Source organism: Falco punctatus (genome assembly GCF_963210335.1).
Source record: "Falco punctatus genome assembly, chromosome: 6".
Taxonomy (NCBI): Eukaryota; Metazoa; Chordata; class Aves; order Falconiformes; family Falconidae; genus Falco; species Falco punctatus.
In genome coordinates this window covers 2,932,372-2,957,713 of record NC_137585.1, presented here as the reverse complement: position 1 = coordinate 2,957,713, position 25,342 = coordinate 2,932,372, and the positions used below count along the sequence as shown (strand labels likewise).

Here is a 25,342-nt window from a genome sequence, read left to right as displayed (position 1 = left end):
GTCTGCTCTGGTCCATCCCAAACAGGACTAATATAAAACCACACACTTTCTGTGTCACATTTCAAGATAGAGTATCTGCAGTCAGCCCTGGGCTGTGGAGTGTCCTCAAGAGATAGAGATCCAGTGGACCATGAAACCTGTCTTAGGAAGATGAGCTGTGGCATTACATTTTATGTAACACTGTGCTGTCGTAATGCATGTGTAGCAACGTTGAATTACTTGCAAGAGAGAATGGTATTGCTGCAGTGTTCAGGAGAGATTTTATTGGTGGCTTTCTCCATTTTCTCCCTAAAGCAACTGGGGTTTTGGAAACTGAATGTGAATATAAATGTACTTGGGACTATAGGTCTCCAATATTGGGAGAAAAGAGAGATGGGGCCAGGGAAAACTACTGGATAAAATCAACAGGAGACTTTTTGGTGGGGCAGGAGCACATTTGCCACTGGAGACGCTGGGCTGCTAACAGGGACAGTTTAATGAGGGCTAAGAAGTCTGTCTGAGTCTGGGAATCACTAAAGATCAACAGCTCTTACAATCTAATCTGCATTATCATTAATCCAGTTAACAATCAACAGTTTTAACAATTAGCTGTAACGAGCTCAATCCATTAAGGTCATTACAACTCTTTTTGCTTCACTTTAACCCCTCAGGTTGGTACTTCTAGTAGGTGAGTATCCTTATATCCTGATGTGGAGTATGTTGCAGTAACTAATGATCCAAGTCTGTTGTAGCCACTCGGCCTACTATTTGTGTCTTTAATGATTCAGGAGAGAAATGCCTTTAGGTGCTGTTGTAAACAGTCCTGTAAATCTTGAAAATCGATGAGAAATGACAGGCAGTTAATTATAATTTGTATTGACAGCAGTGCCTATTACTTAGGTTACTAAGTATTTCCATTCCATGAGCTTGGATCATTCATGGAGGGCGGGCGTAGGAATTGCTCTGTGTTTTTTCTTCTGTTCACGTCGTTGTCAGACACTTATGCTGACTTTTTCCCATTCTGTGCATCTGACTAAGTTTAAATTGCTTAGGAAAATCTAATCAAAACCCCGTTTGGCTGTATTGAAGAATGGGCTGATGAGAAAATGGAAGAGGAGACTGGACAAATGTCTGTTCCTTAGCCTGTGTTATATTGTTCCGAATGACGGCCTGTGCTGTGAAAAGATCTTCTGCCTCTCTGGCTTGAAACAGGAAATTAATCTGATGACGAAGGCTCAAATTAAGAAGCAGGATTAGCTGATCAAAGAGCGTGGGGCAGAGAGGCATGGGAGTGGGGAGAGGCTGAGGCTGGAAAAAGCAGCCCAGGAAAAGAAGGGTGGATGGAGAAGTGATAGAAACCCGGGCTGAGAAAGCAGGACTCGCTAGCAAGGAGACTAGGACCATCGGAGTGGGGAGAAGCCTGGAACTGGGGTGGGACCAGATGGGAAGCACTGAGTAGGAAACCTCAGGCTTGGGGCTGGCAGGTAGGGTAGCAGGTTCCCACAAAGCACATTGCTTTCAAGAAGCTGGAGCAGGACCCACGGTGTTTCCTTCTCATCCTCCCTCCGTTGCCAGGAAGCAAGCAGGCAAGGTGTCCTGCTGCCCCTGCGGCACAGCAGTTTGTCATCTCGTCTTTGTTGAGCCCAGTGGCAGAGGTCTCCGCAGAACCGAGGGCATCGTGGCTGCAGATGAACCATGTGGCTGTTGGCACAACAGCACGTGGCAGGAGGCGTTTGTCCGGATTCCTGTCGGCAACTGCTATCCTTTCCTCAGGGTCTTAATACTCTCTTTCCAACAGCAAATGAAGCACTCACAGTTAGGGATGCTGAAATTCAAGTTGCTTATTCATCCTGTAACTTTTTCTCTGTGATATAATGGGGTTTTTCCCCCCAGAAAACATGTGCTTTGCTTAGTGAGAGAGAAGAGCTGTGCACATACAGTGCACTTTTTGTCTGGCTTGCTGCAGAAGAAGGAAAAAGGTGCAGTGGGAGACTCAGGGAATTACTTAAAATTACTGTAGTAGCCACAGGAACATGATCTGGTCCTCCAGATCTGGTCTGGTTTCTGTGTGGCATTGGACTAGTAATTTTGAGTAAAACTTTGCAAAGGCTATCATGAGCAGTTGTACCTAACTCAGTTGAGATGCCTGATTCTAGAGCCTGGAAGAAGAATGATAAAAATACTGCACGTTCTTTTCTGAGACAGAAGTTTCAGAAAAGCATTTCTTAGGCATCTCAAATCAAGTACTGCTCAAATCAGCAGATCCTGCTGAAATATTGCCATCTGTGCCTTAGCTCATTCTCCACGTAATGGCAATAATGCTACTTCTAAAAGAAGGTTGTGGGAGATTTTGAAAATAAATTAGCTTAATGTTTTGTGCCACAACAGTCAAGAATCAAGTATATGATGAGGATGAAGGCTGGAGGAATAAAAAGGTGCCGAAAGGTTATAGTATGAAGTTAGTGTCATGCACCTAGCATCTAATGCAAATGTCTCCTATAAACCTGGAGTTCATTAACTGGAAACTACGAAGGAGCAAAAAAGATCTGGGGGTGTTGTGAGATTTTGTGATAATTGAGGCAGCACTTTCATGATGTTACCCTGCAATCTTAAAAGGTCTCAAAGGCTATCAGAGAAGCACTAATGCTGTTGGGCTTTGGGGAGAACTCGTCTGGACGCTTGTGTATACTTCCAGCCTTACAGCAGAAAGATGGGATCGAACTGGAGAGAGTGCCCAGTGAGGCTGCTAGCATGGGCGGGGGAATGGGTGGCTGGTTTGAAAAGGCAAAGAAGAATGTGGGGCTTATTGAGACTTACAAAATGAAGATGGGGGGGATGCATAACAGCAGTTTGTAAACAGACCTGAAGGATTAACAGCAAGATGGCAGCTAGCAGTGCTGAGGTGCGGTTTTGGGCATTTTTTGGGCATGGTTTGAAATTAATGAGAGTAAGTTTAGGTTGAAAAAGAGTTTGTAAGCATCAGAGTAGTGAGAGTGTGGGGCAGTATCGCAGAGGGCACAGTGGAAGACACCTTGTTGGGCTGGAGGTGAAGCTTGAACCCTTGGCAAAAGGTGTGAGCAGGACCTGGGCTCGGACTCAGGAGGCTGTAGCCAGCTAAATGTGTTAATTGTACCAGATGCAGCAGGCACGCTTGGACATCATGCATGCAGTGCGTGTGGGTGGTTGACCTTATCCTTCTCTCAAGTGAAATCAAGTCATTAGGAATTATCTCGAAATATTCTGGCCCTATACTTCAAAGCTTGAGCTGCTTTAATCTTAGTGTGCCCTGGGGAGCCAGATTACCAGCGTATCTGCCCTGGAGAGTCTGGGAGCAGATGAGGAGATCTCTTTCAGATGGCTGGTTTTTAACGTGTACCCAGAGATGTCTGCTGAGGGCCTGAGCATGTGTGGAAAGAGGGGATGGATGCACTTTCCATTAGCATTTCCAAGATGCAGGCAAGCCTCGTGTCTGTTTGCTCCAGGATGTCCACTTGTCCTGGTTTATGCAGCATATTTGAAGGAAAACTATTAGTTGTGTAAGGGCTGAAGGAGGAAATACATCGGTGCAGTGGGAACATTGCCATTCTGAGCCTTTGGATGGCCTCCACTTCACATTTGTCACATGGAGTCCATATCCTTAAGGAACATGTGTCACTGCTGATGTGATGTGCCATGTCATAAAAGCTCTGGTGACATTTTGTGACCTCTTACAGTCTAACGAAAGAGGTTTGCAACATATAAATGCCATCTGCTGTGGCAAAGCAACTTCCTGGTTCTCTAATCACATATGCCTCTTGTGAAATGCTGCATCACTTCAAAAAAACCCAGCATATTAATGGAGGAAGCTTGTCATTTCAGTCATTCCCAGGTTCTTTACATAATTCATCTATTAACTTTTTTTTTTCTTATTAAGAACCCTGAGGGGTGGAATTTGCAGCAAATCCATGATAGCTTTAGGAGTTCCGTTTCATTAGAGCTGTATTTACTTTCTGATTTTTTGGTGCTCTGAATTGGAACCATTCTCCCTGCGATCTTAATCTTTTGCAAATACTCATGGGGTTCACAGACCGAAGTGTGAAAAGTCTGAGCTGTCTCAGGAACATGTTACAGGACTTTTGGGGGGTGTAAAAAGAGGGGAGTTTTCCTCATTAATCTGCGTCTGTTCACTTAGTCCATTATGGGAACTGAGATGTGCTAATTATTTTAAATGGATTCAACTTGTTTGCCAGTATGTCATGCCAATAGCCTCAGATGTGGGATAAGGAGATCAAACTTTGGCTTCAGATTTTGCTGGGCTGACAGCTTATATAATGTACAGGTTTTGAATCAGTAGGGGCAATCTTTATAGCCTGAAAAAAAATAAGCAGACTGTTTCATGCTTGGATGGGAGAAAAGAAGACTTTATCCACTTATCCTTTCCTTTACATACTGCTGTTGTTGGGTGCTCTGGCTTTTACATGTAGATAAGGCGGATTTCCTAAAGAGAGTCTATTGCACGAAGTGTGTATGTATTACAGGTCACGTATACAACACACATTAATTAATGAGTAACGATGAGCAAGAGCTACTTTTGCCAGGGTAGAGGACTGCATCTTTACAGGCTGTGATGAGAGGCAACAGATCTGATTTCTGCCATAAACAGTGCTTTTGAGGGCTGTCCAAGAAGCATGCAAGCATTGTCTAGCCCTCACAGCAATCAGTGAAGAAGTTAGGTCTGGTTTTATCACTGTATTACAGGCAGAGAAGGAGATACACTGAAAAATGAAGTGACAAGACTAGCAAGTCTGTGTAAGCAGCAAAACAAGATACCAGAAGCCTTAATTACATTGTGCCCGTGTGCCCTGGGCAAACCCCATTCTTTCGACTGTGTTTGTACATAGCATCGGTGATACAGTAGGCTTCATTACTGATTCTAATTCCGATTTTTATACGTAAGCTTATTGTTTCCCTGATACGACCTGTTCTCAGGCTCCCCATTGGTAAAAAGATCTTTTCCTTTCTACGCTGGGGTATTGAGAGATGATGCTAGATGTGTAGAGGTGTCACAGAACGGTTAAATTAAACAATCCCACAGGGAGCAGGGAAGTCGAGAAGCCTGTGAGCATCACTCTGGATGTAAGCGTTCTGAGGCGGCACTGGTAGTTCTCAGTCCAGCACTTGCAAGGATAAGTCATTACACCGTGTTGCTCCCCTCGTAGTGGACCATATGGTAAGGTCCTACTGTGCGTGCGCTGCCCCAAGGGTCCTACTCGCAGATGGAGCGGTGAGACTGAATAAGCCTGCTGTGGAGGAGTTCAGTAGGTTTTTTGTAACTGCATTGCCATGCAACCATTTCAGTTGCCTTTCTGTTTGACCTGTTTTTATAGATCCTGGTGAAGTCTGTAAAATGAGCTTATTCTTAATTGCCATTCATACAATTCTTATCTTGCCATTCTTAATTTGGAAAAGTCAAGTTGGAGGTTAGGTGGGATAAGTTTTTGCATTTGCTGCTCTGCAGCAATGACTGTTTTGCATGTTTGGGCCCTGAAACATGATGAGAAGCCTCCTTTTTTTTTTTTTTTTTTTTCTCTCCAGTAGTTGCAGAATAAAAATGGTTATACCAGCAGCAGTTACTGCAGGCTGGTTGGTGCAGTGTAAAACTATACCCTGTTTCATTGTGAAATTAGCCTGTTCAGGTGGCCTGGGAGATGCCAGCACAAGCACCTGAAAAACAGACGATATGTGAATTCCTAAGAGTATATTGTATAGCCTTTTATCACAGCCCAGTCGTAGCTGACATTTAAAATGTGCAGCATGAAAGAGGGAGTGAGATTAGGAGATGTCTCAGTAGAGGTACTGCAACCCATCTGGGCTTTTCAGAGCGAGGAACTGTACCCACCTGGGTATCACTGGATGGCATCAAAATGCTTGCTTTGTTGTCTGCTTAAATAATAACCAGGTACACTGCGTGTGGGAAGGGATCGTCAGGGGGAGAAAAGCTCTTTAGCATCGAGCTAAGGAGAGAGCAAAGCACTGCTCTTGAAAGGCTGTGTAAGAGCCGGGCCTGCTGCTCTCCTTCCAGTGCTTAGCAACTTTTTCTCGTTCTAGGAACTTTCCGCTGTACTTTCTGTGAGACTGAAGTGGAAGAAGATGAGTCGGCCATGCCCAAAAAGGATGCAAGGACACTCGTGGCAAGATTTAATGAGCAGATCGAGCCCATCTATGCGCTGCTTCGTGAGACAGAAGACGTTAACCTAGCCTATGAGATCCTGGAGCCAGAACCCACAGAGATTCCTGCCCTGAAGCAGAGGTGGGAACGCGCCTGCTCTTCTCTCGCTGCGCTGCTTCCTTGCAGTCGGTCCCTCTGCTCTGTGAGGCTTTCCCAGACCTGGTGCAGCCTCTGGCTGCCTTGAGGACTTCCTTGTCCAGCACCAGCTATGCAAGCAACTGACAGATTCCCCAAGGAATGTATGTTTAGAAGGATACAAAGGGCCATAACCAGTTTCTGCTAAACAAGGCAGATTACTATGCTTCTGGTCAGCCTCCTGCCTGTAGTTTTCCATGGGGTGGGGTACGCGGATTACCTGCTGCTGGCTGTGCTGCAGCGGGTAGGTATACCAAGCCCTTGCCGCAGTATTTAAGAAATGCAAAGTGCAGTCGTTCGGCAAGGCTCTCATGAAGGTGCCATCTACACTGTCTTCTTTCTCTCAGACCCTTATCTTTCTTTCATCTATTCCTTTTGCTTCTACCCAGCTTTTGAAACTAAGCTATCTGCGTTCTATACCTTGCGTTTCAAATCCACATGTAACATCATTCTAGTCTGAAGGCATTACTTATAATAAGGGTGCCTTTTTCTTCTGATTTTCTCCTACTTGTTACACACCTCTTCTTTTTGGGAGGAGACCATATTATAGTCAAAAACTCTTTAAAATGTTCCTACCCATGGGAAATGACACTTTCTTTCAGAACATTCCTAGCTGTACAAAAACAGATGATGTTTAAATAATGCAGAAAGATGTGGGGAGCTGTCAGTTTTGTCAGCTGTGGTGAAATGTGATGCACTTCTCTGTGTTTAAAATAAATAAATTAAACGCATGGAGGGGGGGATGTACCATGAGGGGAAGCATTCCCACAGAGCCTTGGGGTGCCTGGCTTTACTTAATGGCAGAGCAAGCAAGATACCCCTTTTTTTTTTTTTTTTTTTTTTTCTCTCTCAGGCTAACCTTGGGAGAGAATATTTCTCATATATTCATGCTAGACAGTTTCTAATTAATATAATTAAAATTTCTTCATCTATTTATAATCTTTTTCTAGCCAAGAAGGTAGCTAATTTTCCTCATCGTTCTGATGGAAAAACAGAAGCAATATAGAGAGGGGAAGAGATTTTTCGAAGGTCGCTCAACATGTCTTTGGTGATACAGGAATTCTTTGAAGCCTTTATGCCCAAGTTGAATCGCTAGACTTTGCTTTAAAAACCCTTTTCTGTAGTTTGAGTAGTAGAACTGGGATAACCCCACAAAAAAGAGGGTAATTTCTCAGTCTTCCCCTTCTGTGCCCGGGAAATTATCACAGCAGAAGTTCAGTGCAGTCCCATGATTAAAACCAGCACCCACTTACTTGACTCTTAAATACTTAAAAACATTGTAAATGATTAATTACTCTGTGCAAGGAATGACAAAATAAATAGGCGGCTTTTTAAATGGTTACTTGAACACAACTTGCTTCAGCACATACAATGATTTAATTATTTATTAACACTTATTAATGCAAAGCAGCTAATTGCATGAAAGCACCGCTGTGAGATTTTTTTTGAAAGTGCCAAACCCTGGATTATTTATTCTGTCTATTTTTATGGACTCTTGAGTGTCTGAAAGCATTGAAAAAACTGACATTTGGTGATTCTGAAACAAACAGAAAAGGTCACGAAGTGCCTGCGTCTGGTCTTGGCGCCAACACAGGTGGCTTCGTGTGTTTTCAGGAGACTTACAGCATGAAGCGACCACACTGACATTGCATAACTGTCATTCACCTGCTGTGGGAAACTGGGCTGATCTTCATTTATATCTTTCTAGGAGGTCATTAATTTTCTTAATCTTGGCAGAACATGAATTAGCCCCACAGGTTTTGAAAAAAACCTGCTTTACCTAAGCCCTTCTCTGTGGTTTTCTAAAACAGATGGACCTTAATAACCCCTCCATTTTCTTATGTCAAAATAGCATGATTTTATAGAAGAAAAATCTTCACAGAATTAATTTTCTGTGGTCATGCTATCAAGGACCATGGGTTGTCTGCTGTGAAGTTGAAGCTCTTAAGAGCAGCAAAGTGAAAAAATGCTTTATTTCAAACATGGCACAAAAAGACTTATCCCCATTACGCGAGACCTTTTCTTAATAGTCTGAGCAGGATTGAGATGAAAATTTCAAGCTGTTTCCCCATTGCACAGTGTGGTTTCTGTGGTCCATACCTCACCTATGGCAAGGATTATTTATGTTGCCTCTAAAGGCAGCTAACTGCTCGTTAAGGGATTTCCATCAAGGTAAACCAGCCGACGGGTAACTGAGCAAATGTAGCCACATGCCACACCTGGGCCACTGACCTGCCGCAGCTCCTGACTGCAGGATGGCCATGCGGAGTCTGGACCGAGGGGAGAGAAAGCAGATCCTGGATCTAAGAGAGGGAGGATTTAAGAGTGCATTCCCTTCACGTACTCCGTGCTGCTTGTAAGGCAGCTCGCACAACTGGTTTGTTGCCAGCGCCAGATCTGTGGTGGTCAATCCTGTACTTTGGAACGGGGTCGCTGAGCAGTAAGGTCTCTTCTCGCCCTGAGGAGTATTCCCCCAGTCACGTAGTCTCAAGGGGTTGCTCGCTCCTACCAACAGTGTCGCTGAAGATGCAGTTCCACAAACAAGGAAGGAAATTGATGCACGTTGGCAAAGCTCACTGGGGTCTGAAAGTAGTCAGAAAGCATCTAGATGGTTCCACCTAAGTGTAGGACATTGCAGTAGATGGCTTAAAGTCATGGGTACTGTAGTGTCTCTTAAGACTTGTTACTTTTGTTTTTGAAATGTTCCTGCCATCATGGAATAAGTGTTTTGCTGCTAAATGATACTATGTAGGAAAAAAAGTCCATTTCAAGCATGCTTACAGGGACCTGTGTGCAAAAGCGTTATTAGGCAGTCCCTGGCGCTGCTGAGGGTTTAGCTGTCACGCTGCAGTCGTGGGGAGGGAGAGCTGCATTGTGTATCGTGTGAGGAAAGTGGATTACATAAAATCGTCAGGGAAACGCTAGTTAGAGAATTCTATTGTGTGGGAAGCAGAGTGGTGCTTTTCACAGAACACACGCCTGTCTTGGAGAGCTGAAAGGTACCAGCACTTGAAATAACACACTGGGAAGAAGGTCTCTGTGTGGTTCCTTAGGTTGTATAAGCAATACGTGTGCATGCGTCTTCTGCCCCAAAATTCAAGGCTGCTGTGAAGCTCTCCTGGCAGGGCTGGCTGCAGGAGAGAACCAGTTAGTGTGTGGACACGTGCTAACATGGATGCTGTCACGTGTTTTGCGAACAGACCCCAGCAAACCCACTGCTGGGAGGCTGTGAGTAGCCCTCAATTCGATCTGCAGCTGAACACACCAATATTTTTGATCTGGGGAAAAGCGATGATCATCTCCCTATGTATTTTCCCCTCACTGTTTGCCCCTAAAAATCCAGCAGAATTAGCTCATCAAGTAGTGGTTAAGTCCTTGCTGATTAAAAAAGTTGCACATTACTCAGGTCTTCTCCAATGGCAATCTGATTTTGAGCTGCTCCGTTGGAGGAGGGGCTGTTGGGCAGAAAGCGGTGACCGAGCCATGCTTGCTGGCAGCTCCTGCTGGCTCAGCTGGCAGCAGAACAGGGACACTTCGAGTATCCTTGATGGATTTGCTCTGGACGAGAGGAGTCCAGGGAGGACTGTTAGCTGTGAAAAACCGTAGGTACCACTGGCTGTCGGATGACTGAAGTGATGTGGCTAAGGGTGGGCAGGCTGCAGCGGATCCATCTCTCTGGGAAGATTAAACGTGATCCTGAAGTAGAGGAATGGTCACATTTGGCTTTCCCCACCCAGAACGTAGTGAGTTTCCGTTCAGCTGCTTTCCCTGATCGATGCATATGTAGCAGCACAGACCAGAGTATTTTAGGCTCATTGCCTTCACTGTGCAGAAAATACTCCACCTGATGTCCTCTTTCCATCAGATCCAAGCAGGGATGTTTCTTTTCTTCATCAGTCCCCTGAGCCCTGGAGAATGTGCTGGTGGCAGCTCCTCTCAGGAAACAAAGGAGGGCTTGGTGACTTGGTGACAGTCATCGCCTTTCTTTCTCCAGCTTTTCCAGAGTAACAGCAGTTCTGTCTTGCCTCCTCCCCCACACCATCACCGCACAAAGCCCTTTGCCCAGGTCTCTGATTTGAAGGTGCCCTCCCATCTTTCTCCTCTGCCTGGCCTCCCCAGTCCTCCCAGGGCTGTGTCTGTGGGCAGTACATATCTCCTGTGTAACGCAGGAGACGTGGCTTATCGTGTCCATCGTCACTCACGATTCAAGCAGAGGTTTGAACTGTGTTTTTCATGGTGCGTTAACTCCTTCACGAGTCCTGTGATTCATCGTGGTTCACAGATCTGAGCATGCTGGGTCTCTGGACCTGCCATCAGACTTGTTTAAACTTCAGTGCTTTCTTCCAGTGGTACATGGTTGCTGTGTGAAGGCCAAATAAGAGGCTTTTCCAAATACCAGATCACTGCCCGACTATGTTTTGCTACTGTGGCTTTTATTTCAGGGTATTCTGGGGTTTTATGTTTGTTTTTACACGAGTGCGCCAGCAGCTTTAGGGCTGCCTCTTCTTTTCAGTGTCTGTTGTGGATGTTGCCACGGAGTCGTGCGGGGTTTGCCATTAGAGATCCCCACATTCTCCAAACCAGCGAGCTGGTGAAGAGAAATTCCTGGCACCACATGTTAGAAATGAGAGTGCAAGTTCTCGGTGCAGATCATGGGAGATAAGTAATCGTAGCTGAAGTGTTGCAGGGCTGGCCAAGGAAGGGTTCTGAGCACTCTGTTTTTCTCTTTTTGAATTTTTATGTAGCAAGGAGCGTGCAGCTGGAACTGGCTCGGGGACAGCAGCTGGCCTTGCAGGTGGACACCATCGGGAAGCATGGTCTACAAAGGGACCATCATACGAGGACTTGTATACCCAGAACGTTGTCATCAACATGGAAGACCAGGAAGATCTTAACCGGTCTGCAGGTGAAGGAAAGCCAGCCAGAGAGAGGCCAATTTGGCTACGGGAGAGCACGGTGCAGGGAGCGTATGACCCTGATGAAATCAAAGATGGTAAGAAAACGCACAGGGCAGAAGTACTGCTCTGCTTATGTGGTGCTTATAGAGTGCGGTCAAAAACATGTTCCCCTGTGTGTGTACAGCTGCTGCTCCCAACACTCCAGATTTTCTCTGCTCCCCTCTGCTGTGCAAAGCACCTGTGTGTAGGCAGACATAAAAAAATCTGATTTATTAGATCCAGGATTAAAATCTAGGTCAGTAAAGCCGAGCTGTCCGCAAAATCGTTTCTGGGCTTCTAAAATGTTAATTATCTGTTACATCTTCTACCTTGAGAGTTTATTGCTTCTAGGTGAAGGTCTTTCAGCTTTATCTAGAAAACTGGCTCTCTGATAGGTCACTGATGAAAAATAACTTCTATTATCATTCAGTGACTGAAGCCCACCAGATTTACCAGCAGTGGTTTTCTGCTCTCAGCCTTTTTCTTGCCAATTGTTTTTCAAAATGTGTTTTATATGAAGACTGCGTCAGAAATAAAGCTTCTGGAAGTAGAGTAGGAAGGAAGGACTGTCACTGTGGCAGGTGAGTCTTCTGTTCGTTTCTCATTATCTTGGCTTTTATTTTCATTTGTGTTGGTATCAGACTGTCTGTAGACCATAGTCAAGATCTTGTAACCACTAGTAGAAATATTCTGCTTTGGTAAATGTGCTATTTAAGCTTACACACTACAAATAGAAAATAGAGACCTTTTATGATTGTTAGAAGAGTGAATAAATAGATGCCACCTTCCAAGTCATTTAAAGATTATAGACTGAAACTGTTGATGCCCTCGGAAGAGCAGATGGCAAAGGGAACCAACCGCACGTGTGTGAGACCCTGGAACCAGTGCAGTGATCAGGAGAGGAGTGGAGTATGTAGGTAGAGTGGAAGTGAAGAAACAGATGTGAAATCACGGTCAGAATATATCTAATGATCTTGTTCACCTGCAGCATCTTTCAAGCATACAGATCCCAAAGCATTTTCCAAATAGGAAAGTGAGGTGACTGAAACAGCCTCCTCTGCGGTCTGTAGCAGATGTTGTTACTCACCAGCCATGGTGAGTTCTCACCCCATTTTTCTGCTAGACATTCAGTTCACCTGTAGTTTTATATTGGCTCCTCAGCATGGCTTTCAGTCTACACAGATAAATGTTCCTCAAATGCCACTAAAGGACATGGAGGGGGAGTGTATCTCATTACAGCACCATGGCATCGCTGCTTAACCTCTGCCGCTACTGAAGGTCAAAGAGGGGACTTGTGGAAATAGCCTGAAATTGCTGCTGCCACACATTTCGGTAGTTCTTGGGGGACATAAACGGGGAGGACAGAAACTTGTGAATGTTGGCAGAAAAGATTCATTGCTTGGATGTGGCAGGAACAGTGCTTGCAAGCAAGACACAGCCCCGTTCCTGAGCCACAAAGCCAGACCTTGCGGAGCTCCCTCAGGCTGTGGTCACTTCACAGCTCTCCATGCAATGAGCTACGATGTTATTTCACAGAGATGCTCTCCAGTAGCCTCTGAGGCTCGACAGGCACAAGCAACGAGCTGAGCACAAGGCTGCCAACACAACACCTTTGTTCTTCCTTTCAAGAATTTTGCCAGTGTGCTAATATTAGTAGTTGTAGCCATCACCCGTTACTACAGTTTTATTTACAAGGAAAACACAAGTCCAGTGACATTAAGGGTGGGTCTTTTGGCCTTTATTTTACCACAGGAAAGGAGTGACCACAAACTCCCTTGGCTTTTACTGCTAAACTCATAACTTACTTCCCTAGTTTACCTGTTTCATAGCATTTTTTCATCTCGGGTTGAAAAAAATAACCAGTGCATTTTTGACCCCGGGAGGATAGGCTTGGGTGCCAGGTGCCTGGATGGGGTGCTGAAACCACGAGGGTCCGTGCCTTGGAGAAGTGGCATTAATGTATGAAGGCAGAATGCCGTCACCTCAGCTCCAGCAGTTGTTCATAGGCAACGTCTTTTGGTGCAAGATGGAAAGTTTGCCACAAGGAATCTATCGTACTTTTTAGGCTGTGTTTTTACATAAGGTTCTCTATTTTTTATTTGTTTTGGTTTGTTTTTTTTCTTTTTTTCCATACTGCTGGAGGTTTTATTGGTCCTGGGTGGACTCACAGCCCTCTCATCCAATGTAGGATTAGGAGAGGTTTTCTGCAGAATGCCCCCTTTTTCAACAGAATTTTACCTTTTGAATCCATGAACTGCAGATGTCAAACCCTCCCAGCTACTGTGCTGCCAAGCTTCACGTGTCCGTCAGCAGGGAGCCCGCGGTCCCCTGCAGATAAGAAGTCGGGTAGGGAGCCAGGGTGGCTGGCTGGGCTGTTTCAGCTCGGAGAGCCGGAGCTGGTTTAAGCTGCTGTGCAGCTTGGCTGCAAGCTGTACGCTGCATCCGCCTGATGAGGTAGGTCCTGCTCGACAGCACAGCCACGTTCCTCCTGTAATGAGCTTTTTCCCTTCCTGCCTGGTAGGTGCACCTCTGAGCTTATCAGAGACACCTGCTTGGAACGTTGTTCTGTAACACACAGTTTCCATGTACTCCCCGTCCGCCTGGATTCATCTGCTGCTCCATTTTAATCCTTACGTGGGGAGCTCAGCCTGGTTTGGGGGCTGCACTTACGGTCTGTGCTGGCAACACACAGGCAACAGCCACCAACAACACAGTTGTCTTGGTCTTGACCGCAAGTCCTCCAGGCTGAGGAAGCAAAGGGACACAAAGGAAACAGCCTGTGCTCAGTCACCTGTGGAACAGCACCGAGGTACTCGCTGTCTCTCTGGCAAGTGGCAGTATGGGCTGTGGGTGCCTGGAAGGGCAGACGCAGGTCCCCAGGGCTGCTGTCTGCTCCACAGCCAGGGAAGCGCATCAGCCCGGCTGGGGGGCACCTGGGCTGGACATCTCCCGCGAGGGGCTAATTTCCAGGTGCCTGCTCCCCATACGTTTTTTGTCTTCTCTTGTGATGTGCTCCTGGCTGAGGCTCCCAGCTGGGAGCTGCACTGACTCCAGACCTCCCAACTCCCAGGACATGTCAATACTTGCTCTGCTGTTATGAGAAGAAACGTGACTACCTCTGGCTTTTAAGGGAGAGGAGGTATCGAGAGCGGGTGTGACTTGGCCAGGCGTGCTCTGTGGCAGGAATTCATATGGGTGCAGAAAGCCTTCAGGGCCATTAGGCAGATCTCTGTGAGGAAGCAATCATTCCCTTTGTCTGTTTGCAGGGAGCCGGGATCTGGGTGCCTTCCAGGAGCGTGAGGAGGGCCGGGCAGCTCTGGATGATAACGAGGAGGTGATGCGTGCCCTGCTTATCCACGAGAAGAAGACGCCTTCTGCTTCAACAGTCACCGTCGGAGGTGCTGCTCCTCTCTCTGGTGCCAACGCTAGTGACTCCGAGAGTGAGACAAGTGAGTCAGAGGAGGAATCCCCTCCCCGCCCTCCCACCACGGCCACCACAACATATGGGCTGGAGGATGAGGATGAAGATGAAGAGTTTGAGGTGGTGGCAGAAGACCCCACTGTCACAGTGGCTGGACGTCCACACTCATACAGCCAAGTGAGCCAGCGCCCTGAGCTGGTGGCCCAGATGACGCCAGAGGAAAAAGAGGTTTACATAGCCATGGGGCAGCGCATGTTTGAGGACATGTTTGATTAACTGCTTCCTGCCGTGGCGTCTTTTAAAAACTGACTTTTTCAAGCCAGAGTGTCCCTAGTAGAACAGAAGACTGACACGCACCTTTCATCCCCTGTGCGCAGGGACCCTGGGGCTTGGGACTGCTAATCTCAGGCATCGTGCTCACCAGTGCGGGGGAGCCGGGCGGCTGCGTGTGCCGAAACAGGTAGGGGAGGACAAGCCTCAGCAGTGAGGATGCTTGCAAGGTAAAAATCTGCTTTGGGGTGCCCTGCGCAGGCACTGCTTTAACCTTCTCCAGGACCCCGGCAGCTGCCTCCCCCCAATTGCTTGGAGCTGATTTTTTTGCAGATCCTAGTGAAATCCACATCCCTGCCCTCAGAGGACAGAAGGGCTCCGTAGTCTGGTGAGAGTGCTCTGCAGAGGAGGGCTTAAGTCACATTACAGCTGCCTGTGCTCAGCGAGGGGAGAGGGAAGCACTCATCTGCCGATGGCGAGCTTGGGCAGCACTTGCAGCTGCCCTGCCAGCACCGCTGCCCACCAGAGCGGCTATTTCTAAGCAGACCTGTGGGCAGCCACCTTTTCATGCTCCTGTTCGCTCCTTACTAGGTCTCAGCACCTCAAGTAACTAGAAAGATGCCGAATGAAAGCCTTGGCAGGCACACACAGCTGCTCTTTGTTCGTGGTTCTGAGCTGTCAGAGCGCTCTGACTTGTCAGGGGATGCTCTCGATCTCCAGTATTGCTTGCTGCCTGTTGTGTCTGCCTAGCCCTGTCCGAACTCCAGCGTTGCAGATGCTTCATAGTGGGCAGGGCTGCGGTCAGGCAGTGCCAGAGAAATGGCATAGCTAGTTGTTCTTTGCAGTCACACCAGGGTCGTATCATTTTAAGGAATTATGCAATTTTGAATTCTGCTTTGGCACGCTCTTTCACCATAGAAAAATATTTATCAGTGCCTACAGAGCAATATCATATTTTTAATGTTTCTCTCTTCCAGTTGAAAATGTTGCTTTTTAAAATTGTTGTGTTTTCCTATCCCGTACTACAATAAAACAAAATGATAAAATAATTTTTCATGACAGAGGGTAGGGGCAGATCACATGCTGTTCCATTTACATGGGCACCATGAATTTGCTCTTCACTGAGACTGTAAATCTGTTTTATACTAACTATGCTTTCTATGCTCTGCTAACCTTGTAATGCCTCCTTTGTGGTTTTATTTTCAGCTTCTCGATATTTTGAATCCCCTCTTTTTTTTAAATAGTGTTTTACATTTCCTTTTAAGTAATTTTAAAGAGGAATAAATAAACAGAAACTTCTGCCCTTTGTCATTTTCCAATTTGTCATGTGCCTACTTTGGAGATTGTTTGCTTATCATATTGATTTACTCCATTCAAGAAAAAAAACAATTTGCGGCTTTCCTTTGAGGGAAGGACTATTTGAAATCCCACTGCTCGTTGTTTCTTCTCACCAGAGCCTCCCTGAATGCCTCCTGGACTCTCCGCACTTCCAGGAAGGATGTTCCATTACCCTGGCACTGTGGGGAGGCCCTTTTTGATCAGCACTTCCATTCCTTTCCTCCTTCCTTGAGGGAAGCATAGGCTGGTGGTGGAGCGCTCTCAGACATCCTATTGCTACTGAAAATCGTACTCTTGTGTAGACAGGCTTCCGAGATCTGGTGTCAGTCTTCTAGAGGTCAAGCCATGGAGCTGATAAGTCAGATTCAATGATCAGCTAATGGAAAAGAAGCAGGGGACCAATTGCGCCTAGATTTAATCTGGTTGAATTCAAGGTTAACACTGGAGAAAAGCAGGTAGATTTACAAAGAGCTGAAGACAGAACCTGAGGATTAACCCTGAACACCGCACAGCTCCTCATGCTCGTAACTCACCAGTATATACTGAGTTTTAAGTCTGCATAATCAAACTGGAGGTTTGTTAAAGCTTAAGTGAAGAAATACTGGCGTTTCCTTTAAGAGCGCTGATACTGCATCTATGTCCAGTATAATCACGTATGAATAGTGGTTTTACTTAGTAAGCGCATTTAACTGTGGTTTGTACCGCGGTTGTGATTTTTGTCATTTCAGCAAGGTACGTTCTGCGCACCAGGGATGGCAGATTTTAGGGCATGCCTCCCCTCCTCGCCCACCGCTTGCGGCCCTCGGGACTGGGGCGGTCAGAGTACACGAGCAGACGCCATCCGTGTGTCCTGCCCTCTCCAACAGCTCCTGGCTCTCGGGAAGGACGGCTGCTCTGCGCTGTTCCAGGGGAAGGACAGCTATAGCTGCTGCTGCCCTGTCACGACAAGCGCTGCTTGAATGAACAGCAGCACGTACAATCGATAGGGCCTTTTTTCCCCTGCAGCTGAGGCAGGGCTCTGTGTGCCAGAAGATGAGGAGCGGCCGCTGCTGTGAGCAAAGCCACCCACCGCCAGCAGGTTGGTGCTAATGCACGGGAGAAAGCCGGGAATTCTGAGGAAGGGCCTGGCTGTTCCCTCTGGCTGCTGGGCCGTACGTGTGGCACTGATGGCAACCCAGTGACACCGCGAGCCTGGCCTCATGCTGGAGCCTTCCTGGGTGAATGATCCGCTAACCCCACTCAGAGCAGTTTCTGCGTCTGCTTTCAGCCTGAAGTGCGTTTCAGCTGGCAAGTGCGCTTGAGGCCAGGGCTCTGCAGCTCAGGCTGGAAAGAAAAACACATTTCTCAAGCTGCTCATGTTCCTCTTCCTGGAGGTCAGGGGTGCCTCTGTCCCTGCGCCCATCGCGGGTCAGGGACGCCATGGTAGTGATGCACAGAGCAGATCAGCAGAGCTGCTGATGGAGGGGAAGATAGCTATCAACGCTGGAAAACAGGATGTTTTAATCTTTTCTACTGAGCTCCCCAGACTTTGCTTCCTCCATCCAACTCTTCCTGGGTTGCTGCCTCCTTCAACAGATGAAACAGTGTTGCTCTGTGAGAGTTGAGGGATTTGAAGATCCCCTGGAGGAAGGGCAGGAAAATCGTATCACCTCCTCCCTGAGACATCTAAGGAGCCCTGCCTGGGTGATGCCTGCCGTGCCAGCGCATGCTGCGGGCACGTCCGACAGCCGGGGGGGAGCAGCCAGCTGTGCTTGGCTCTCTCTCCTGCTGTGCCCCCATAGGAAGAAATTGTCTCAGGGATCAAATGCAAGACAAAGCCTTCATGGAAATGGAAAGTTTATGAGCAGGTGGAAGGGCGTTTCAGGAGCAGGGCAAGCCAGCAGGTTGTCCAGGCTGCTCCACCAGACAGGCTGCAGAGATGCAGCAGCAGCCCCATTCCGCTGCGCTGGCATGTGTTGGCATAAACAAGCGAGGCTGTGGGCTTGGTCCCTTGGAGGGGGGGTGTCACGCAGCGCTGCAGGAAATTGCACTGGACTGTGCTAGGGCCGGTGGTGCCTTATCCCACTGGAAGCTGTGGGCAAAGTAACCATGTTCCTGGCTTGTTCACAGGAGGCTTTGGAGCAGTGAGCATGGCCAGCCAAGGATCCCTAAGCACCACCACACACTCCAGTTTAAAGTGTATGGACTGTGAGTCACCACAGCCTCTTCTCCAGGAGCACAGGAGCTGGGGCTGAAGAGTAGCTCCTGTCTGCTGAGCTGCTTCCAGAACAATGATCGATATTTATAAAGTCCAAGGAGATCATCACTCATCCAGTCTTGATAGGAGGCGTAGCCAGATGCTTGAACCCATTTAAGATGTGATTGCACAGAGTCATGGAGAAAAGGAGCAGCAGCCCAAAGCATGGGGAGCAATGTCTGGCTGCTGGTGCTCCTGGAAAGCTTCCTGCCTGCCCCCCCCGCCTGCCTGCCTGCCTGCCCACTTGCTGCCTGCTTGCCTCCCTGTCCCCCTGCCTGCCCGCCTGCTTCCATGCCCCCCTGCCTGTTTCCCTTTCTCCCTGTCCACCTGCCTGCCTGCCCCCCTGCCTGCCTGCCTGCCTCCATGTCCCCCTGTCTGCCCGCTTGCCTCTGTGTCCCCCCGCCCACCCGCCTGCCTGCACTCTCCTAGCAGGGAGCCCAGAGCAGAGCGCCAGGCTGTCTAGGACTACAACCCCATCACTATGGCAGAGCCATTTTCTCCCTTTTTCAAAGTTATCCAGGGAAATCTGGGCTTTTGACTGTTTGGGATACCTAAATGAGCTGCCAGAAGGTGGTTTCTTATTTACCAGCATTAATCAGATTGAGAGAGAATGAACTTAATTTGTATTTAAACAAAAATCAGATTCTGGAAGCACCTGCTGTATCATTAAAAAACATTAAGGACAGTGAGTATTTGTGCAACCATCCTGGAAGCAGCAGACAGAGAGTCTCTGAACAAGATGCTTTAAATATAATAGGTATTTTTGCTTAAAATATGTGACCTAAATATAATTTAATTTCCATCCCTTTGAACAGTTTGATGCTAATGAACCAGCCAGGGATGGCAGAGAGGAGGCAGCGCCAGCCGCATGAGCAGCCACTCGGCTCCACTGCAGTGCGTTACAGACCCTGCGTGCATCGCCCCGGCTGCATGCAGCGATGAATGCGCAAATCCTGCCACGGCGGCGGGAGGAGACCTGGGGCTGCTCAGCCACAGGAACAGGCAGGGATCCAGGCTGGAAATTAGAGCTGATCAAATACTGTTCCATGAGCATTAACGTCTGTGTACAAAAAGAGGTACGTCTGGCAAGGAGGAAAAATCACATCTCGGATAGATGTGATTAAAGCCCTGACATATTGCTCCTGCTTATTTTTCACCTGGAACCCATATCACCAGCCTCTGCCATCCTGTTCCTTGCTGAAAGGAGAGTGAGCAGTGGTAGTTTTGCAGTGAGCTAAAATTGTGCATAGAGCTGAGAAGCCTGGCTCGGTTCCACCCGGTAAAGGGATCCTCCGAGCCTTGAACACTTCTGTTCTGCACTTCTGACAATGGAAACTGCCTGATCCAATGCCAAATTTGCCGGGCTCTCTTAGCAGAGTGTGTGCTTTTCCTGTGCCCTGTTAACGTAGATCATGGGGGTACGGTCCTGCCAAACCCCACTGAGTGGCTGCTGCCAGCTGACCTGCGTACCCTTAGGTCGCAGCGTCTGAACCAGCCCTGAGGGGAATGGTAGGTTGGGTCATTGTGGTCAGGTTGTCCGTACCGGCTCTTTGCGAAGGTGCTGGTGATTCTTCTCCCAGTCAGTGCTGATGGGCACTCATAAACTCAACCCCTCTGTGACTGCACACAGGTGTCAATTTAAAATGAAGTTTTAGTCCTTTAACCACCACCACCACTGCCATCACCACCATCACTACCACCACCACCACCACCCCGTCCACTCCTGGGGCTGGTGGCACTGTGGTGCTGAGTTCCACCATGCTGGTCTGGGTCATGGCTGCCTCAGGCCACACCATGTCCTGGCAGAGGTTTCACGAACGGCACGTTTGTGCCTTCTCCAGAAATGAAGCCTTGTCTGGGCTCCGGGCAATGCCTCCCAGGATCCCTAATTCCCTGCAGCGGGGAGGGAACTGGCACCAGCCCCAGGCTGGTCACTTTCTTACACGTGATCTTTGCTGCTTGAACCAGATGTGATTTGGTAGGACTGGATTTGATCTTTTTCTTTTTTTAACCCTTTTTCTTTTTATCCCATGAGAATATTTTGAGTTGCTGAGTTTGTCATGTTTTCCTGCTGCTTCTAGAAAAAAAAACCAAAAACAAAACCTTTTTTTTAATGCAGATGAGGCTGTGAAATCTTTTTAGGGATGTGTATCTGCTCTCCCTGTGCTGTCGCCACAATTGCTCTCCCTTTGCCTTACAATGCTTCCTTCCAAGAAGAGCTTTCAGCATCTCCCAGCCCTTCTGGTGATGTCAGGAGACGAAAACTATCCCCATTACAACAGGGAAGAGTAGAGGGAAGTGGGGTTAGAAGGAAATATGGCCTTTAGGAAATGACACATCTTGAGAGAAATGTCCCTTCCGCATACTCTCCCGGACCACACGGGTGCCATATCCAAGCAAAGACACATACAACGTGCTGCAAAGGGACTTGGCTTGCAGTGCCTTTATCCTGGTGTATTCCCCTGCCGCAGAGCCCGTCAGGAAGGGTAATACTCTCCGAGTGTGCCAACCCCTTGGAAGTTACACAAAGGCATCAGGAAGGTCCCACGTTAGCAACCAGCGCCAGCAGGAGCCTGCGGGTCCATTGGAATGATCTGACTCCTACCTCTTGGTGCAAGAACGCCTCGCAGCAGTGAGTTGCAAAAATGTGTTTGGTGCTGCATTCAGAAGTGCCGCTGTCTCTGAACGTTTCATCTGAGCGCGTGTTGTGTCTGTGTATGAGAAACAAGCACATAAAGTCATGCAGGGTGCTGCCCAGCCCCCCAAAGCATCTCCCATTGGGAATGCTAACAGGTAAGGGATGTTGTACGGTTTAGGTAGGAACTATTGCCAAGAGCAACAAATAGTGGCAGGTTTTGTTATCGGGACAGTCACGCTGCAGCCTGCCTAGAGTTTGGAATAAAAGAGCTTATCTCCATCGGCTGCAGACATGGGCTCTTCCAGTCGGACGGGTGTCAGGACGCCATGTGTTCAGCCCTTTCCATGTTGGGTTTGGGGTTTTTTACCTGCATTTTTTTGCTCCTCATGCAGTGGGCACCAGCATCTTTGGTGCATTGATGGACCAGGTGCTGCCATGAACTAAAGGGCTCTGGCCTGGCACTGTACTAATGAGTCCCTTGCGGGAGTGCCAATCCCCATGCTAATGGAGCCTGCCCCGGGAAAGGTGTGAGCCGAACCATCAGAAATACCAAACCCAAGCCCGGTGAACACTGTGCGGGGAAGCACATTTGTTCAGGTGGTCAAAACCAGCGAACAGGAGGTGAACAGCATTACCGAAGTGTTAGTTATCGTGTTTGTTGACTAGAAAGGGGAGGTGAACCAGAACCTTTCCCTGTCCCATATGAAACACCCTTTGGCACCTGGGGATGTAACAAGGAAGCAGAAACGGGAACTGCTCTGGCCTCACGGCCACTGATGGATCACTCTGAATGGGAAATCCAGCCTTTTTTAGCCCTGGGAGCCAAACGTTCAGTGGGACTGGTGCACTCTGTGCTGTAGCAGCGACAGCTGCAGCAGCTCAGGGAGCTGGTGGGCCGCAGATGCTGGTGCTGTTTGTCCACTCGGGTCTTCCCAGGAGCCGCGGCTGCGCTGCAGGATTCACGCAGCGCATCAGTGGGAAGAGCTGTACACGGGGCACGGTCTGCGGGAGGTGGTTACTCCCATTCCTTCCTGGCCTGGCCACTTCCCCCAGCCCTCCCCTTGTATTTTGAAGAGAGAAAATAATAAAAAAAACCCCAAATTTTCCCTTTAAACTGGGAGAATGAAACAGATGATACCCAAACCTATAGCTTAATGGCAAGGAATCAAGGAGAACAGATGGTTGCAGGTGACTCTTTGTCCATCTTGCTGATAACTTTTCCTGACATCAAGGGCTGTAACTACACAAAATCACAGAATAGCTGAGGTTGGAAGGGAACTGTGCGAGTCATCTGGTTCAACCCCCTGCTCAAGTAGGGCCACCTTGAGCAAGCTGCACCTGGGCCATGTCCAGATGCCTTTGGAATATCTCCAAGGATGGAGACTGCCCAGCCTCCCTGGGTACCCTGTGCCAGGGCTTGGTCACCCTCAGAATAAAAAAGCATTTCCCGATGTTCAGCTGGAGCCTTTTGTGTTCCGTGTTGTGCCTGTTGCCTCAGTTCCTGTCCCTGGAGAGCAGCCTGGCTCCATCCTCTTCACACCTTTCCTGCAGGTGTTCATATACATTAATAAGTTCCCCCACTGAGCCTTCTCTGCTCCAGGCTGAACAGCCCCAGCTTTCAGCCTTTCCTCCTAGGAGAGGTGCTCCAGTCCCTGCCTCACCTTTGTAGCCCTTTGTTGGACTCTGTCCAGTATGTCCATCTCTCTCTTGCACAGGGCAGCCCAGAACCAGCCACAGGACTCCAAGTGTGGCTTGGAAGACCACCTCCCTTGACCTGCTGGCAATACTTTACCTAACGAGCCCAGGATACCATCAGTCTTCCTTGTGGCAAGGGCACGTTGCTGGCTCATGTTCAACCTGGTGTCCACAGGGACCCCTCAGGTCCTTTTCTGCAAAGCTGCTTTCCAGCTGGGTGGCCCCCAGCGTATATCGGTGCATGGGGTTGTTCCGCCCCCAGGTGCCGGACTTTGCCCTTGCCCTTGTTGAACTGCATGAGGTTCCTTCAGCCCACTTCTCCAACTTGTTGAGGTCCCTCTGGACCCTCTGGTGTATCAGCCACTCCTCCCGCTTTGGCATCATCAGCAAATGTGCTGAGGGCCCACTCTGCCCCATCATCCAGATCATTAATGAAGATGTTCAACAGGACTGGACCCAGAACTGACCCCTGGGGTGCACCACTAGTTACTGGCCTCCTGCTAGACCTAGATGATAACCACCCTCTGGGCCCAGCCCTTCAGCCGCTTTTCAGTCCACTTCACTCCCTGCTCATCCGGCCTGTACTCCATCAGCTTCCATATGAGGATCTTACAGGAGGCAACATCAAAGCCTTTCGTGAGGTCCAGGTAGACAATCTCCACAGTTCAACCCTCATTTGCCAGGCCAGTCCCATCTTCACAGAAGGTTATCGAGTTGGTGCAGCCTGACTTCCCCTTGGTGAATCCATCCTGGCCACTCCTGATGGTACAGATGTCTGCTCGGAGGTATGGATGCTTGGAGCAAGGGGTTTACTCCTGGCTCTCCTCCCATTCCTGCCCAGCAGTGCACAGAGTTCCCTCTCTGTGAGTGGAGCATCTTACCCTGCTGCAGGCACGGGAGGGTGGGAACTGCATTGCTGGAGCTGGGGGGAATCTCTCCTCATCAACCCATGGCGAGAGGACAGGGCAGCGGGGCCCACGCGCCCTACCAAGGCACTGCATGACTGCGGGGTGAAAACTGCCCGTGGAAGTGGAGAGGAAAGTGAAGTATCAGGAGAGCAATAAGCAGGGCACTTATCTCGTCCTTAATCACAGCCCAGCCTTCAGGCAGTCTGCAGGGAGAACTAATGGATTAAATACAGGTATTAAATGAAATCTTGGAAATGTTTCCCTCACCTGGCAGGACCGAGAAGCTGATGATGCAAGGGAGCGCTCCCAGCACGGCTGGGCTGTAGGAGGTGGCCAGAGGTTGCTCATTTCTGGCCGTGGGATTTAATAACCTGGCTTTGCCCTGTTGGTGCCAAGGCCAACCCTGAAACTTCCTGACCTTGTCCTTCAGCGATGCCGGGGGGACCCAACAGGGTGCTCCTTCCCGAGCTGCTTTCCGCCTGAGGAGGAGGTCGGTCTGTGGGTTATTTCATGGTGGGGATTTGCTGTGTGCTTGTCCCTCTCCAGGGCTGGGCCCCATGCACGAGGCACAGGAGCAAAGAGCTGCAGCTCTTTCGCAGCCAGACCCCAGCAGCATCCTAAGAGATGCCTTGATCGGTCACTGATACGACATGCACAAAATCTGGCAAGGGTATCCTTAAAATGCTTGTTTGAGTCCCCAGGTCCCTTTTATCAGAAGGAATGTTCCAGAATGTATGGCTGAGGATGAGGAGTGATCTCTGTCCTGGTGCCATGGGTGGGGGAGCTCACCAGCAAGGCTTCAGTGAGTAAATCCACTTTTCACAACTGCGAAGTGGAGGTGGAACAACGTGTTGTTAATCATACACCTTAGTGCAATGGGGTTTAACGCTGGCTACATTCCTGGGCCGTAGAATCTCACCTTTGGTGGTGCTTTCAACGAGGGTGCACCAAGCCTTCCTCCTCCTTCCTCTCCTGGTAACTCCTTCTCCTTAAAAACATTAGCAAAAGGGGTGCTTTTCCTGTTTTCAGGGGTTTATCCTGACGTGCGAATTGGCCCTGCCCCTCAGGTGCCTGCGGCACAGCTGGGTGCAGTGTTACCGGCTTTCTCTTGCACCAAGTGGAGGGGATGGCTGGAGCCTCCTCGTGAGCAGGTGCTCCAGGTGTTTGTGGAGAGGGCAGCTTTGCCACAGCTGGAACCAGCTGGGAGCTCTACGCCTAAAACTAAACTTCAAGCGCTGTGGGCAAAGCTAACACATCTGTTGGGAGAAAGGAAATCACATCAATAAATGTCTATGTAAGCGTATAATTCAAAGTATCTTCTCAATATAAAGCTAAACTAATGTAATGCATTTCTTAGGGACAAATCAAGAGCAATCAGGCTAATCAAACTGACGTTTAAAATAATCTGACACAAGCAGAAAATCCTATGTAGCTAAACAATGCCAGTCACTTTATTCAGCCTCTTTCAGACTATAAAGAGAATCCTTCATCTTTGAAGTCAGTGACATTTCGTTTCTCCAGCTCCTTCTCCCTTTCCTAGCGCACTTCCCCTTCCTTTCAGTGGGTCACCGTCCTCG

General features: G+C 48.4%; 1 protein-coding gene across 4 annotated transcripts in view; it reads left to right on the top strand.

Moving 5' to 3' along the window:
• Positions 1 to 16,249, top strand: part of GTF2E1 (general transcription factor IIE subunit 1) — a 52,712-nt gene extending 36,463 nt beyond the window's left edge. For 3 of the 4 annotated variants that reach the window (XM_080391210.1, XM_080391211.1, XM_080391212.1), the window contains exons 3-5: positions 6,067 to 6,268; positions 11,068 to 11,315; positions 14,526 to 16,249. In XM_080391210.1, the coding sequence (XP_080247336.1) occupies positions 6,067 to 6,268; positions 11,068 to 11,315; positions 14,526 to 14,956 (881 nt within the window). In that variant the 3' untranslated portion in view covers positions 14,957 to 16,249. The remainder of the gene's footprint in view (positions 1 to 6,066; positions 6,269 to 11,067; positions 11,316 to 14,525) is intronic. The other variant, XR_013928745.1, reaches the window with a different exon arrangement.
• The last annotated feature ends 9,093 nt before the right edge of the window (positions 16,250 to 25,342 follow it).